This window comes from Rhea pennata, chromosome 19, assembly GCF_028389875.1.
Source record: "Rhea pennata isolate bPtePen1 chromosome 19, bPtePen1.pri, whole genome shotgun sequence".
In the NCBI taxonomy this organism is placed as follows: domain Eukaryota; kingdom Metazoa; phylum Chordata; class Aves; order Rheiformes; family Rheidae; genus Rhea; species Rhea pennata.
Genome location: NC_084681.1, coordinates 1,146,301 through 1,163,812, shown reverse-complemented (window position 1 = coordinate 1,163,812; position 17,512 = coordinate 1,146,301). Strand labels below are relative to the sequence as shown.

Below are 17,512 nucleotides of genomic sequence, written 5' to 3'. Positions count from 1 at the left end.
AGGAAGAGTTAAATTTGCGATCTCTCCCTCCCATATTAAACCTTTGCTAGCATTTGACTGCCAAAGGGAAAAACAAGGCGGAATCTGATTAATTAGATTTTCGACATTTAACAAAATAAAAATTATGTAAGATTACATTCTATAAAACCCTCTAGTCTAATTCTCCACTTGATTCCCATCCCAAACCAAGGCAGTTCTTTCACCATAGACCAAATTTCCTGACAATTGCTGCTCACCTCCTTCAAATTTTAAAGTTAGATCTACGTAACTAGTGTAAGATCCTGGTGACATTCACAGGGTTCCCCGGCAGGGAGCAAACGCCCTCACCTTCTCTTTCACAGACCATTACCTTCCTGTGCTAGCTGCCAAAATTCAAGAAAGCAGCTCGTGCACACGCTCAAAGCCGCCACGCCAGAGCATCCCTGGCAGCCCGGCACAAGGCCCACGGATGTCGCATGCGTTCTTGGGGTCCCTCTTCCCCCAAAGTGCCCAGCTGGCCTCACCCGCAGGACGGAAGAGCTCAAGAACGTTTCGAGTCTGGCACATGACCCACCTCGTCTGAACATCACCACCTGCTTGCCCAGGATCACAGCAGGCTCAACATGATTGTATAGACAGTCTCTGGCTCTACATTACTGCAGCTAATTTTCCAGTTCAGTCCGTCAGCCCGGAACTGAGAATAAGAGTCTAAATGGATATTAAGGCACCACCTTTCACAAGCAGGACAAATCTTGGCACCTGCAGTGCTCAGTAAAGCTGGCACACGGCTCTGGTGCAATGACCCACATCTGAGCGATTATCAGTAAATCTGTAGCGGGGTGGGGGAAGCAGGAGGAATTACTCATTCTTCATACTCTATCCGATCCCTGGCTGAGCTTGGACTATACTTTGGCAAGATGAATTCAACCCATCTACACAAGCGAGACTAATCTCCGTATTATTTAGTTAAGTGATGATATGTATTAAAGCGGTACAATAGTACCATGTAGTAACATGATCTTCTAGCACACGCAGACAGAAACTGCAGGGCAGCCCCACTGCGAGGAATGTGGGTTTTTCTGGAGCAGTATTAGCAGTGAGGCACGTGGCCTGGATTCAGCGGCTCACAACAAACACTGCGAACATTGTCCTGCAGCTTTTTTTGCTGAACATACCAACTCAGGCTTCGGGAATGACATATTAGGGTCAAACAAAGAGAATTCATACTCTAAAGTGAAAATTTAAGAGAGAAAAAGTGACTTGGCGTTCAGTTTCCCTCCTGACTGTGATTCTGGTGTATGCTTCATGTCAGAGACAGGATCATGTATTTTTTATCGGGCAGGGAAGGTGAAGGAGTGTGCTAATTGCTGAAAGGAGAGGGGATGGCAAGACAGAGATGCAAGAGAATATTTTATTGTTGAAGGGAGCAAAGTTACTGTTTTTGGCAGACAAAAGAGCAGAGGGAACGAACTGATGCCAGGCTGCAGCTACAAGAGGTTTTCCTGACTTTTGTGTAATGCTGCACAAAAAGTAGGTTTCTTTTCTTTCTTTCTTTTTTTATTCTCAGCTTGAACACTTTCTATTCCTTAGGAATTAAAAACAAAACAAAACACACCCCAAAAAACTCTTCAACTGTAGATTAGATGCCAACCATGTGAAGGCTGCCCAGCATTACACTGCTTTTCCTTGTTCTGCCACTATTAACAGATCACCTGAGGCTACATGGAGGAAGACAACTTTTATAAAGCCAAAACTGCTGTAAAAACACACTTGCTCACACCTTCACTACTTAGATCCTGTGTATATGATGGAAAAAGCCAGCAATCCTTCTTCTTCTCGGAATAAGCAGCTACACTTGTGAATAATAATGCAACCTGGCAAAGGCAAGCTGCAGGGAAGGCTGGAAGCTCGGAACGTGCAGAAAACATAAAGCTCCCGCGGCCGGGGAGCGACGAGGGCACAGCTCTGCCCTCGCTCTGCAGCTGGCTCCGAGACCGCCGACAGGCTCCGGCACGGAGCCAGGGGCCCAGCCTTAGCCCCGCCTGCCTCGTGTATTTGTGAATACTCTAGGAAAAATTATTTGATTATAAATGGAATTAAAGCAGATGAATTCAGATGTTCCAGCGTTTATTACGGACACCTAGACCTTGCACACCAACCATTCTGCCGGAGGCGCAGGGCTTCTCTAGCACCGCGTGACGCTGCTTGGAGAGGCGAAGCAGGGCAGTGGCAGTCTCCCCGCAGCACGCGCTGCCGCTCTCCAGAGCCCAAAGCCTGGCCGGTCTCACGTACCTGTCTCAGCTACACCCAAATGCAAAGAGGAAGGAGCTGAACGCCAGGCCTAGCGACAGTGATCTCGCCAGGCAGAGTTCCCTGAAACCACGCAAAATACAGAGGTGGGAGAGCTGACGAAGGAACGGCGCTGTCTGGTTACTGGAAGGAGGAAGGTTATCTGGGAGATAAAACAAGTGCACGCCCTCCCACGCCGGGACAACAGCTTCTGCCCGGGTGACCACTGCCGCTCCGCTCTGCCGAGAGCAGACCCGGTCGGAGGCCGGCCCGTGCTCACCCCGCACGTGCTTCTCACGCCGCAGCGAATCCCTGCGGCCCCGCGGGTAACTACCGCCTCTCTCTTTTGGTCAGAAAGATCTCCCGATCAACTAATTGCATCCACAGACCAGGGAATTATACGTATGAATACACAAGTTACGTATGATTACTTACCTGCCCTGCTTAATTACTTATTTAACACTACAATACACACACGCACACACGAACTAGAGCTCTGGTTAAGGCCATCTTAAAAAAAACATAATAAAAGTTTTTTTTTAAAAAAAAAGCAGAACTAAGTTTTTAAACTTTATCCTGAAATGTGCCATCATATTGTAGAGAAGACCAGAATCATGGAATTGTGATGGGAATGACCTGGCTTCTGTGGGCAGTAAATAATTCTATGCCCATCGTGTTCAATACATTAAAGCATGCAGATAAAATACCACATTAGACTTGGAGTATGACTTGTAAATTAAGCTCCCTAAAATTAGTTTAGCTTTATTTCTAGAAAGATTTTGGGAGACTTACGGACTGTTTTGACAAGTATGGCCCTGAACAAATCAAGCTGGACACCAAGCTAAACTGAACAAACCGTGTGTGTGCTTGCACGTGTTTATGTGGCAGAGCATATGAGCGCATTTTTAGCCCTTTTGGCAAGCAAAGCAATACTGCTGCCAGTAAAGATGTTATCAGTGTGATCTAATGGCTGTTATCTACAGCACCTACAGCATCTGCACCCTAAAATCAAAGTAGGAACTAGAATCTGGAACGTTGCAGTGACATCCAGCATTAATACAGAACAGAGCAAACATGCTTTCAGCCCGTGCAGGCAGAACTGCCCTGATGACCTCTGCTTGCTGACAAACTGTCCACACAGAGATGAAGGAAGCCAAACTACCCAGCTTGGCAGGCCTTTAATGGCATTTCACATTCACGAAACTTAAGAAGTCAGCTTACATAGAAGTGGAATAAACTAATTAAACCAATAGGCTGGTCTTCAGATTACAGATGTCTTTAAATACCTTGACATAAATTCCAAAGCAACTGAATAAGAAAAACAGAAAAATAAGGGATGATGCTAGAAAACAAAAAAAGCAGTAAAGTTCAGAAATACTCACACTGTCCACTGCGAGAATTTTGGCCCAGATGAATACAAGAAGTGGTCTCAGTTCACGCGCTGAACTTTGAAGCAGCTTCAGTACATATGGGAAAATGCCAACAGACAGTGCCTGAGGAGCCAGAAAGAATAGTGAATCATCATCAGCTTCCCAGCTTTACTGCAGAAGCAGCACTACAGAGGGACAGAATTGCACATTTCACAAAGATGCAGTGTCTTTAACGACACAGATGAAAAATCTGATAAGAAACAATTTCATACATTTCTAGTAAAGAGGAGATCCCTGTATACTTGCCTATTGCTCACGTTAATCTTGAATGTCACCAGCTACTTCCAGACTCATTTTGTCCACTGAGACCCAGGGTTAATCTAGCACTAGCTTTTACTTGTTACAGCTTGTGCTATTTTATGCTTCACGATATGCCACTCTCCTCACATAGGGCCATTCGCTCCCACAAGTAAACATACTGCAAAAGCTCAATAATTACAGTCTTCCCACTGGAAATTAAATAGGCCTCTCCCCTCACACAGACATTTTACTGATCTTTTGCATGATAACAGATTACGCTCTTTGGAAAACATGCAATTTGTCAAATCTTTGAGAACCCACGATGACTGCGGATACCCTTCACTAAGCACACGCAACGGAGGCGGATGAAGAGGGAGTCTGCTTCCAGGCTGGGCCGCGTGAGCGGCACAGTGTGGTGAGCGCCTGTGGTCCTCGAGACACTCGACTCCTGGTGTGCTACAGACCTTGCGTGTTGTCCAAACGTGCGCTGCAGCTGAGCACCACACAGCGCCGAGGCCCATCTGGCTTTTAATGCACAAAACAGCAAGAGCAACGGCAGCCACTACGGCTGACCTGCAGCTACCGTGTGATCCTTAGAGAAGTTTATCATCCAGAGGCCTTAAAATCACCTTTGAACACATACGTTGCTTCCTACCACAGAGCCAGGCTTTCTGTGATAGGCCTCCAGATGGCACAGAAGAGGATCTTGCCTGAGATGAAGATGGAAGGTAAAGAAAACTACTAAAAGGTTCCATCATAGAGCTACTGCACTACTAGCTGGTGGTTCATCTTCATCACTGTTATCAACAAATAGCTCCACTTACAAGAGTGTTTCAAACTGCTTGTCTGTTTGATTCATATTTATTATCTGCAGTGCTAGCCACTTTCCCAAATGCAGAAGGCAGCTGCCTCCCCTCAGAAGGACTCACACAACGCAGAGACCAAACATAAAGGATAAGCTGAAAACGATGCAGCCAGCAAGTTTTGAGAGCGGAGGATGATAAACACAAGCTCTTTTTTCTATGTTGAATTTTATTCTACATGACAAACCTTCTTAGTCATCCCAGACATTTCCCCCATTATAACCCTTTCAATATTTTAAACTAAACTATTCCAAAGGAAATCCTCTTCATAGCAATGCACACGAACAGCTATTTGCCCTTCATGATGAATACAAACCACTTCTTTTTCAGGGATACTTGCTCTATTTCACATGCATGAAGAACAAATAAAGCACTGGTCATTGCTCAAACTTGTGGAATATCTTCCACATCTTTCTTTCATAAATCATCATTTCTTTTTATCACCTATAGTGAGAGAAGACTTTTACAAGACAAGATGCAACATCCACACACCAAGCTAACTGCCCAGGGACCCAGGTCCAAAAATCTTCCCAGCAAATCAAGAGCTCGGAGCCGATGTACTTGGCTCAGCAGCACCTGCAGAAGAAAGAGAACAATTATTACTAGAAGAAACAAATATCCTTGTGACTGCAGAGCAAATGTAACTTGTAACTTCGAGCAAACTGATGATGTGAACCACTGGATAAACTGAAAGACTCTGGCTGAAAACTTTCACCATGTTGAGTAATGCCACCAGTGGGTTCCTGTCCCCTCCCAATAATGCTCTCCTTCGTAAAGCTTCTGCAGACACATGCAAATGTTTTCCTAGAAATGGAGCTGTCTTCAATCTCCAAGCCCCTGCTCCATTTGCTCTCTCTTGCTCACTAAGGCCTGGTGGCTCTTATTCAGCAAAGCTCTGCTAGATGGAAGCAGTCACTACGGATTTCAAATAGTCTTCTTCCCACCCTCCTTCCCTCAATAAAGCAGGAATGGGATGGTATCTGCAGGAAGGATTCAAAGGAGAGCAAACAGCCCAGCCTCCCATCATCTAAAACAGCCTAGAAGCAGAAAAGGAGGCTTTCCTTTCCTTGGCAAATGGATAAAGAGACTTTAGAGGGAAGCAAAAGGTCACATTAGTCTTTAATAAAAATCTCATTAAAATGGAGTCTAACGATGATAATGAAGTTGTAGTTTACTGGCTTATACCTACTCTGGTGTGAAATATTAAGAACTGAAAGTCTGTCTGTTAATCTCCTTAACAGATGTAAGATGTTGGAATGCAACATTTAATCCTGTGTTTAAATTGAGTAACATCCCTCAGCATGAAAGAGACTCATTGATTTAGCTCCCCTATTCCATCCCCTTCTCAGTGTTTTTTCCACATTGCACATTTAAATTATTTTTCATGTTTAATATTGAAGAATAACTAATATTACTTGGCTCATGTCTCATACCACAGACTGCTGATACTAGATACTAAGTTTGTGCAGTGAAAGTCAGAAGAAAAAGACTGTTACATAGGAGGGTGTATTAACTTCTCTAATAGTTTCACCTCTGAATAACTGAGGTCAGATCCCAGTACAGGTCATAAGAGAAAGGATTTTCGTCATCATGCCCTAGTTGGCACCAGCCTATTCCATAATGTACTACAGAACTTGGCACGATTAGCAATCTACTGCAAAGATACCTAGCATAGGAATAACAGGGGCAGCTGTTTGAGATTAAAGCAGTAAGAGAAACCAGGGCATGGTGGAAGCTGGGGCAGGGCTGAAATAACAGAAAGGTGCTTAGGCAGCCACAGGAGGCATGCAGGTTTGACAACACTGTTGTTTTCTGAGCTTCAAGAAAACCAAGTAGGTCTGCAAATTCTGTCAAAACTAGGGGGGGAAATGGATGTATTTGAAAAGGATTTCCAACTGAGGCTGCAAAAACACATCTCAACACTGCTGGCATTCCAGAAGAGCCTTCTAGCAAATCACATTGTGCCTTATTTTAAAAGTTCCATTTCATTATTTTCAAAAATAAAGCCAATGCTCACTTGCTCAGGTTTTTATGTTCACACTTCCCAGACTGATTTGCACAATAACCTGAAGCCATAACTGACACAAACTCTGGAGACTTGTATGAGGATCTGGGAAATATATGTGCCATTATGAACTCTAGCTGAACTTAGGAAATTGCTTCATTGTGGAATGCTACTATGTACACTCAGCGCTGTGTCACATTTTTCCCCAAACAGAACAATTTTCCATCATTATTGCTAAACAGAAGATGAGGAAGCAATTAAACTTCAGGGTAGAGGAGCGCAGCTTCCTCTGAATTCACTCTGATTAATATCTTCTCTTTTCTCTATTTTTAGACCACTCAGAGTAGATGGTCACTACACCCTCTACTCTCTCTGATCAGGCATGGTCTTACAAGCCTCATCTTTCCACCTCTGCAGTAACCCACCAGCAAGTATTATACTTGCAATACTTTTTCTGTACCCCTACCAAGCCCTTCCTTTCTTTGTAGCATCACAGGCATAGGATTCAAAGGCTTGAACTGCAAATTAGTGAAAATTTTGGAGGAGTCAGGGAAGCTAAAAAAGCACTCCCTACATAGATGCCTAGCTATCACCCTGAGCTAAGCAAGCTGCTTTCAAAGCTGGAGCAATCAGAAGCTACATGGATCCGAGAAGCTATTCCAGTCCATGCATGCAAGTTAGAGAGTGGACAGAACACAGGAGGATAACTTAGAAAGAACAGCCCACATTTTAGCAGGAAGCTCGTAACTAGTATAAGATGGAAGAAGTGCAGCAGCAATCTCTCCATGCCTTTCCATGGAGTAAGTGCCAGCCTTGTCTACATGTGTCAGAGATCACAGAGCAGGAGGCCCCTCCGCAAGGACCAGCACTGGCTCCTCAGGTGCCTTCAGGCTGTGCGGGTGCTAACTCCCCTCTGTGGCGGGCTCCATGCACCGGGAAGCCACCTTGCGCGACCTGCCCCTTAGCACAGCGAGGGTTTGGAAATGGAAGACAATTTTTGAAGCCAACAAAGGCCATTTACAAAAGGACCATCTCCCTGGCCTTGACAAATCCAGGCTCCACCTGGCTGGCACCATGTCCCTGGTACTGAGACACCTTCTTTCCCCAGGGGGGCATCAAAAATGAGAACAGGAGATCTTCATTAGGCTACAGTGGTGCAGTTTAAGCACTCCTAGAGGCTCAAAACAAAAGGACACTCAAAAGGGTTCTGAAATGCAACTCCTTCCCTCCCCTGCTCACTCTCTGCTAGGTATCTCGGACCTGTTTACATATTGCTGACCAAGCAATCTTACTGCACGATACAACTTCATAAGCTTTACTATACTATAATTATATCGTCCTAGCTCATTCCCACTGCAGGGAGAAAAACATATTCATTTGTCAGGTGAACTCTCAATTCCACAGCAAGGTTAGCTCCTGCAGAGCCTCGGGGGCCAACAAATTCACTGTAAAGCAGCAAACTTGGTGCCAGAGAAGCCACCTGCCTTCTCCAATTGCAGTGAAGGAGATAAACTGTACATCTGTTTATCCAGCTGATCTCTTGACTTGGGAGGCTCAGGGAAATTAAGATTTGGTCTTACAAAGATTAATGGTGCTGTCAGTCATGAAACAAGTTGGCAGGTAACTGCGAGAAGGTGAGCCCTCTCACATTATGGGAAAGAAATCAGACACCCTTGTATAAGTGTATAAGTGTATAAGTGTATAAGGTCTGGAATCCTGGAAGCAGGAAGGTTTTATATTTTGCTACCAGAGAGAGGAGACCAGAGTTGCCTTGAGAAGGGTTTATGTTTCTGTCAGTACAAACATTTAGAGAGGAGAGGGGGACAGCAGAGGAATGACTGTCACAGGTCCCTTGCCATAAAATACAACTTGGGATGAGATATGTTTCTCCTAGACTTCACTTCTTCACCTTTCTACGTATGAACTTAGTCTAGTCTGAGCAGATGCCTACCAGCACTCCGTATTTCTTCCAACCAGACATGGTCTTCTGAGCCTTGTTTCTCTGTTCATCACTGCATTAAAGGGAATACCTTCAAAGCTGCACCAGATAGACAGAGAAACCATTCTCAAACCATTTACAGGGAAGTAATGCCTACTTCCTGAAAACAGAGAGGAGTTAAAGTCTCTGCCTGGCAAAACTACTACATAAGATGACATTTAACAGAAGAGAAGAGTGAAGATGCACTATTTTGCGAGAAAGTCTAGCTACTTCAGAGCAAAAAAAGGAGGCAGTACAGGCAGAACTGCTGAAGTTGCAAGTAGACTGTAGTAGGAAGTTTTGCTTAACATAAAGAGCCAAGGTCTACGGGAGAAAAGCACCATGTCTCCATCCACACAGGTCTAGTGAGCACACCGTCAGCTCTCACCCCTGCAAAAGGGTGCACATCGCTTCTGTACCCAGCAGCATCGGGTTGACAGTGCTGCACTCAGCAGGCAGGCAGAGACCCGTGCACAAGCATGGCCACCTCAGCTGGGGCCAGGCCCCCGCGAGGCTCGGCAGAGCTGCGGCCGCTCACCTGCAGGACGATGGGCAGCTGCTCCGGGGGGTTGCGGTTCTCCACCCCCATGGTCAGCCACACCTGGAAGGCCGTCAGCTGCTCCGCGAAGAATGGGCTGTGCTGCTCAAACGAGAAGACGGAGGCAAGGGTTGTTTAAATCCAAGTAAAGTAACAAGTTTTGGCACCTATGGACCAACACAGTGTATTGTTCCCCAAAACTACTCCAAGCCATGACATACATGGCTCGTTCTTTTCTTTTTTACACACACACACACACATATATAAGATTAACTAGATGCAGTTCCCATTAAATACGCTGGCATTCTTTAACATAAGCGTTTGATAAAAGAAGAGGGAAAGAGTAGAGCAGTAGGAAAAGCTATCACAAAAGATCCCAGGGAATTTTGGCTAATATTTTCCACATGAGGAGCAGATAGAGCAACGGCCGATTTATCTGCTCTGCAGAGCTGTTTTGCTCCTGCAACATATGGTGCTACCCCTGCACGTGTGGTGCTAGTAAGCGGCATCTCTAGACATCGAGGAATATGGTTGAGGGGACAGAAAAATGCAAGTAGAGGGAATGCTGCACACTTTGGAAAATACACGCTGCCACTATGCCTCACTCTAAGAACACGCGATCATTCGGGTGTGCCGGTGCCCGGCTGCTGAAACTGGGAGTTTATTTGCTTAGATCCGACATTCCGCAGCACACTGTGTTTACGTCGCTGGAGCCTGCACAAGTCTGCAGAGCATCTCCGTTCTCCGAACTCCAGCCGTGCCCGGGCACGGTGGCACCCCGGCCGGGGCAGCAAAGCCCCAGCGCCAGAGGAGACGTTCCTGCTGCCTTCTATCATGCCAAGTCTATAACGCAAAGTAGGCAGGAAAAAGGACTAATCAAAGGACACAGCAACCGGCAGTTAGAAATCCACTGGGAAACAAAAAAAAAAAAAAAAAAAAAAGGAGGGGAAGAGAGGGGAGGCGGGAAGCTAAACCAGACAAAGCGACCCCAGCAGCCAAGCCCTTCCTCGAGCCCCCTCCCGCGAGGGCGCGCACGGCCTGCCGGCGCTCCTCCACCGGGTTATCGTATTTTCCCAGCCTGACTAGCAAAGAACACGTAGAGAACAGGCAGAAGACAGGAGCACGTGGCTGATAACGTGCTGCTAGAGCAAAACAGCCCTGAAGAGATTATAAATTGCTTTAAGCAGGGCTAGCCGGGCCGCTAAAGCCCGAGCGGCCAGCGCGGCCGGGCCGCTGGCGGCGGGTAATCCTCGCCGGCTCCCGCGGCGCCGGGACGCCGATCGCTGCTGCCGCCACCCCGTTACGAAACGGGCCAACTAATCTGAATAACGCAACCGTCCTTCCCCCGCCTGGCATTAAGCACCAGCTTCTCGCCCGATTACTGCTGGCCAGCAGCAGCCAACCTCCTCTGATGTTCAACGTTTCCTGCTGGGGATAAATCAAGGGGCTGGAGGGCAAAACGCTGATTAGATCCCAAGCAATAGATCAAAGGTGTGCAACTGCCCGTCTCCTCCACCCGCCCGCCGCGACGCAGGGGCAGGCTTCCCGGCCCTCCACAGCCGTCTCAGCGGGAGGCGTTCAACTGCGCCCGCGCCCGCCTTTCTCCACCAAACCGGCACGAAGCTGCAGCCGGCAAATCGTGCAGCTTGTACGTGGAAGAGCACAGAAGAGGACCTGATCTTGCTTCTACTCCTATTACCTGCGCTAGCTTGGGTTTGAAGACGGTTATATTTAGAGCCAGTGCAGAAGGCACAGTAACTCAACTTGAAAAGAAAATATTGTTTCTTAAGTGACTTTAAATGAGTTTACAAGCTAGAATCTTTGAGAACATTATGGTGGAAGAGGCATCTGAGATAGCAGAGTAACTGTTATTTAAAGGTTTCCATCCATTAAATGTCAAAGGAATACCAGGAAAACTCCATTCTGGCTAGAGGAACTTAGGTCAAATATAAGGTTATATATTTTACTTTTCTGCTCTTTGAGATTAATTAACAGGAAAAAAAAAACAGTGACTCATATTAATGATATTATGCTTAAGAGAATGGTTGGACATAACCCTCAACCTCTATTTCATGGTTATTTGAAAATACCTCCATTAAGAACTAGTTTTCGCATTTTGAGAAGTTAAGTTTTCATTATAAAAATCATGCTGGTATGTCCTTTTAATGACAGTAGCGTTTGACTGAGTGCTCTGAAATTTCAAAAGTCAAAGTCAAACATAATTTTTACGTTTAAAAATTTTTTGGCATTTAGCAGAAGCCCTTTTTAAGGCATCTTCAAAAAAATTTCATGGCATAGATGAACTCTAGACATTTCACTCAAAAACACCTGTTGAAACAAGGTTTGAACTCAGATATGGGTGTGGGTTCAAACAGACAGGTCACAGGCCAGCAAAGAACTTAAAGCTAGCAAAGAGCTTTATATGAGTTCATTAGAGATTTATGATTTTCTAAAAATACAAACCTTTAAACTGCAACAATTCAAGCCTCAACAAGTAAAGTTGATGTGCTGAACTGAGATCTCAAATAATGGCTTACACTGGGCACATAACATTTCAATGTATTAGGTAACTTACCCTAAAGGCAGTTCCTTCCTCTATTATTGTAGGTAATTGTGAAAGGCAAATATCAACTGCAAGGTCCCATGCTTGCCTAGACAAAAAGGTGAAAAAGGATAGAGAAATCACATCACAAGTTATCCAGAAGCAATATCAAGGTAAGTCTAAATTCTGATCATACAAGAATATGGACCTATGTTGTCAGACTTGTTTAGCAATGCTTAGTATTTGCACTGTTCAAGGCAAGTCAGATAAGTGATATAACACATGAAAACTATTTAGAGAAGCAGTGAGAAGGCCAGTCCAGCATCATAGCAGGCTGCCCACAAAACACTCCCTAGCTGAAGTCTGCAGAAATTCCATCCTCTCTGTAATGTAGAGGACAGTCAGACTGAAATGAAGGTTTATCATACACCTGTTGAGATGCAAAAATGTGTTTATTTTTTAAATTAGAAAAGTTATCTCAATCTGGATTAGCTGCAACCCACAATCCTTCAGCACAAAGCCCTACATGCATTCAAAACCTCGCTTGCTCTGTGTTCAAGTTACGTCAAAACTGCTCAGTGGGATGGAGTGCTGTGGACAAGCCCCTCCAGCGCACAATTCAGATACACCTCTGTCACTAAACTAACTCTCCTGTTCAGCACCGTAGATATAGATATCCTGCCATAGTACATATCACTGAAAAAAGTAACTCAACTTCCAGTAATCTAATTTTGAGTTGGGTTTTGCATGGCAATCTTGTGTATAAAGATTTGTTCAAATCAGTCACCCTAAGGATGGGGATTTGCACATTAAACCAGAAGAAGAGAAAATATGTAAATATTTCAATTATTACATTTATCCACTATAACATTTAATGGGTAAAATACAGAGACCTACGATATTTAGTGTTATAATTCTAACAGCATTCAAATTATGTACGGTGGCTAAGGAACCCATTGCAGTAGATTCAGTGCAAATACAAAATAGGACAACAGCCTGTGTTTCAAAACACTTGCAATCAAACTAAAAGAGAAATAAACTAAAATAAATAGAGTTAGTCTTCAGAGTTCCTAACACACTACAAAAAATGTGAAACAAGTACTTTTTACCTCAGAAACCATTATCCCTACTCTATCCATACACATTCCATGCATTTTCATTTTAATGTATGGAATTAAGCACTGTGAAAGGCCAGTGAGTTAACACACGACCAACTGGGTTTCTTACACAAAAGAAACCAGTTTACTCTCTAGAAACAGTTGCTCTCCCATAGCTTGTGGCCATCATGTGTTAACATCAATACACTAAGCAATTTTTCTTCTCTAGGAAGATTTGCAGACATAGGGCCATAGGTGATAATCAATGCAGTGTATTTTAGTGATCTTTTCTAATAAGTCCTTAAATCATCCTGCTCTAAACCACACAGAAAGACTACCATTAGAACAATTGCCTAGTAAAATCTATCCCAATTAGCCTAGCTGGCAGCTGTTCTCAATTAAAAACAATCTTTCCAATTAAGAAAAATAAACTACAAGACTTTTGCATTTTTCCACTGATTCAAGAGATGTAGCTTGTAGCTGCCCCCGACATTGTCCCTCTGCTTCAGAGCATTCACCTTCTACTTGCTAATATGCTGCCAATATAATTAAGAGGTAATCAAGAGATAATCAAAGCACAGGCAACAAATGCTTCCCACATGCTCAATAAAGACCCATGCTGGAGGCAAAATGTTTACACACAGCTGATGAAAGAAATATTTATTCCTGGCTGCAGCAGAAGCAAAGTCAATTAGTACAATTATGAGATAATTTTAATTCAAGTAAAAAATGAGTATTTCTAACTTTCAGGTGATTGAAGGAATAGGCAATATCTCCTAAAGAAAATCTCTTGGACTTTAGAAAATGCCAACATACAATGTCTTTGAGATAAGTTTTAGTAGATGGGAACAAAAATGGTTTAGAGATCAGAGAGGAGTAGTCTTATTTTGGCTGCCTTTAAAGATTCTGTGTCGGTCATTATACTGCAGAGGCACAGAACTAAGATGCTGAGCTCCTCAAAGTCATTTTAGGTAAGAAGCATTAATACCACTATAAAAATGCCCAAAGCAGCCTTGGAAGGTCATATCTCAAAAGGTTTTAAACATGTTATCAGAAAGAACAAACGAAAATTTGAAAAGAGATTTTAGTAGATTAAAACTAAATCTCTTTTTACGCTTCTAAAAACAGCCCTAAAAAAAAAAAAATCAATGTAACCACATAGCTAATGTTTTTCAATCTTTTAAAAGAGTGTAACCACCAATATAAAATCTTAGCATTACTGCTCATCACAGCCTGGAGAGCTGCTGATTAACAGGAATTGTGTAAGAGACCCTGATCAGTTCAGCCCCTTAAAATGATACTCCAGCCTTTCCAAACTAGCCCAGCCGGCTGTTTCTGCTTCATCTCCGTCAGAAATAGGGCAGAAGACCCACTGAACCCCACCAGGGAGCAAGCAGGAGGCATTTGGCTGAAGTAAAAACCACACTATTTCCAACCACTAGGAGAGCAGCTACATATTCCTTGCCGGACTTTAGGATGTATAATTCATGAATGAATCGTCATGTAGCTAACTCCTTGCAAAACAGATAACTGCGTTAAACAGGCATTCAAATAATTTAAGGGATCCAAAAAAGATTCAAAAGATTGGTAAAAAGATCTGTGCCACTGAATAAGTGCAGAGAAACTGAAGAGGGAAAAATGCTTTTCACAGTCATGGTGAAAATAAAGGTTGTTGGTGATGGGGAGGAAGAAAAGTGATTGACTATCTCAATATGCCAAAGGGAACTAGAAAGGCAGACACTTTGTAGATATGCTCTCTGAACTAATATTACACTTTAGCACACAAACAGGAAATAAATTAAGGAGCAGCAAGGCACAAGGCTGGGTGGCAATGCAGTCCAGAAGTGATTTATGAAAGCCAGCCCAAGAGGTCGCTACCTTTCTTTCCTCTTTGGGGAGATGACTGTTCGCAAAATGCTTTGGAAAAATTGTTTTCACTACATTAGCCACAAAAAGAGCTGGGCAACCCCTCAGCATTGCTCCTCCCCCCTTCCCGACTGCTTTCTCCCCAGAAACCACTTCTCCCCCCCCACCCAACATGACGATGTTATGATGCATCTGCTGGGTGATAATTACTAAATATTTCAGTGTTCAGCATCAGCACATTATAATACTAGAAAAACATATTAATAAGATGGGTTTCTTTATACTACGTTTTCCAACTGGTCTGTAGGCCAAGGCAACTGATAGCACACCTGCCCGAGGACAGAGGACACTGCTCTCCACGGAGTCACACGCTCGCACCCAAGGTTTATACACAGTCCTGTTGTGTCAAAACTCACATGTGTTATAAAACTAACAGAACTTTCAGCTTGTTTCCACAAAGCCCAGCTGCTTTTTATTTGTAAACTTCTGCATCACTTACTACTAAAAAAGTCTTAAATATCTTGCGGCACCAAGCCTTGCGCGGCTGCTGGGGATCGCGCTCACATTGCAGCGTGCAGGACAAATGTCTCCTGCAGAAACTCAAGTCCGGTAACATGCTGGTAACATGGAAAAGTTCCACCTCTCCTGACAGGGCAATAAAACCAAACAATCCCATGCAATACCCCAACCTCCTCCACGTGACCTAAAACCAACCGGCAAGAGGCGGCAACTCGAGAGACGCTGCAGAGGAGCCTGGCGCTGTATTTTGTATTTCTGTATTAACTGCTTTCAAGATTTCAGTCCATATCAAGTATTCTGAACAAGGGTTTCATGCTTGTTTTGTCTGCAGCTACAACTCAGCAACATGCCCTGTTTGATTGAATTTTCAGATTTCAGCCTGAACTCTCCTGCTTCAACAGTGACACTGTGAACTCCCTAAGCCTGCTTTACGGGAGACACCCAGGAAGCTGCTCAAAAACAACTATTAAAAAAACAAACAAACAATCAAAAAAACCAACTTAGTGCTATGGCTATTTGGTCCTACAATGAAATTTTTCTTTTACCAGTGCAGTACCCCCTCAACCCAACCACAACCAGAAGCACACGCTTTGCTAATTCTGTCCTAGATTGCTCCTCATCAAAATAGAAGCTAAGGCTACATATAGACAGAAACAAAAAATCTGGTTAAATCAACAGTGTAATCTAATCCTTCAGATGTCATACAGCTCCAAATACCCTTTCAAACAATCACCTTTTTTTCTTTCTGAGATGCTAAGATTTTTCTGTGTAGTAAATAAGAATTATTTCTTTGAGAAATCAGTGAGCAGACTTGCATCCACTTTGCAACACTCCCACAACGTTCAAAGGCTCCAGATCCTCTCTCACCTGTAACTGACTTGCTATATTATGGTTTTCTTCTCAGCTAGAATTTCAAGCTTATTTTATTTGCAGTGTGTTACGACTTCCTTTCAACTAGACTTTCACGTTTGGTGTATATACTATTGCAATAGCTCTATTATGGACTTCCACAGCATAAGTAAGGTACTTGGTTTTTAATATATGACCTATGTTAGGAAATATTTCTAAATACATTATCGGGTCTTTTCAAAGCCCATGAGTATAACTTGCCGCCAGCAGTAATAATATATAAACCATAATCCATCATAAGGGAGATCAAGATGCTGACAGAGCACCAGGCCGCCTATTCTTCCCCTACAACAGATGAAACAACTCTCAAAGTTGAATAGCACAGTCAGTCAATCAATATATATTAATATTAATACTTGTATTATAGTAGCGTCTAGAGCAACCAAGAATCTGCAGTCCAAAAACCAGCCCGTGCCCTGAAGGGTTTACACCGCAGCAGCAAAACAGACGAAGTCAGCGAGAGGGAAGGAGCGAAGCGACACAGCTGAGCCCCATGTACCGTGCCCTTCCTGGTGACCTACAAGGACGGATAACTCATGGATCAAAACTTCCCTCAGAAAACAAGCCTTGGCTCAATTGTTCAGGTAAAAAGGGTAATGAACAGAACAGGTAACAGGTAACATCTCTGGCAACCTCAGTGCTCCTATTTTAACCCCTCAAGACCCTCAAATGATGTGACATTTAAGCGTGATTTAAGGAAAATTATCAAAAAGCACAAAGATAAGCAAAAAGGATAAAGAGCAAATGGTTCATATTTAGTTTATAAAAAGGGGCAGTCATAATTACTCATGAGATAAAGTGATGCTTCAGATAAGTGGACAAATTTTCCATTTCCCAGCAGCTGCACCCCCCGCCGGCACACCCACAGCTGAGCAGCGTGCCGCCACGATACCCTGCCCGCTGCCGCCTGGTTTTCTAGCAGCAACGTAACTACTGCAGGACTAACAGTGCACTGTCATCCAGCCACACGAGGCAAAGGGAAAAGGAGGAACACTGTGCTCCGACTTCAGAGACCGTCTGCGTTACCGTCAGGCTCGTGGGGGAACCGCAAGAGGCAGGAGACGCTTTCTGCTCGTTCTCCTGACCGACAGGGAGATGTTTCCAGTAACAGAGATGGAGCTGCGGGGCTGGTGCAGAGCAACATGACTGCAAACCCACCGCTGCTGCCATGAGGAGCAGGAGGAGGAGGAGGAGCAGGGCTGAATATGCAAAGCTCGGAAGAGATGGGGTGTATGTTACTGCGATCAGGGAAACACG

The 17,512-nt window shown here is 44.0% G+C and overlaps 1 protein-coding gene across 6 annotated transcripts in view; it reads right to left on the bottom strand.

Annotated features, from left to right (window-relative positions):
* The window catches only part of RPTOR (regulatory associated protein of MTOR complex 1), a 153,389-nt gene that overhangs the window by 61,038 nt on the left and 74,839 nt on the right, over positions 1-17,512 (bottom strand). For all 6 annotated transcript variants that reach the window (XM_062591395.1, XM_062591394.1, XM_062591396.1 and 3 more), the window contains 4 exons: positions 11,898-11,973; positions 9,323-9,424; positions 5,294-5,377; positions 3,651-3,761 (listed from right to left, as the gene is read on the bottom strand). In XM_062591395.1, the coding sequence (XP_062447379.1) occupies positions 3,651-3,761; positions 5,294-5,377; positions 9,323-9,424; positions 11,898-11,973 (373 nt within the window). The remainder of the gene's footprint in view (positions 1-3,650; positions 3,762-5,293; positions 5,378-9,322; positions 9,425-11,897; positions 11,974-17,512) is intronic.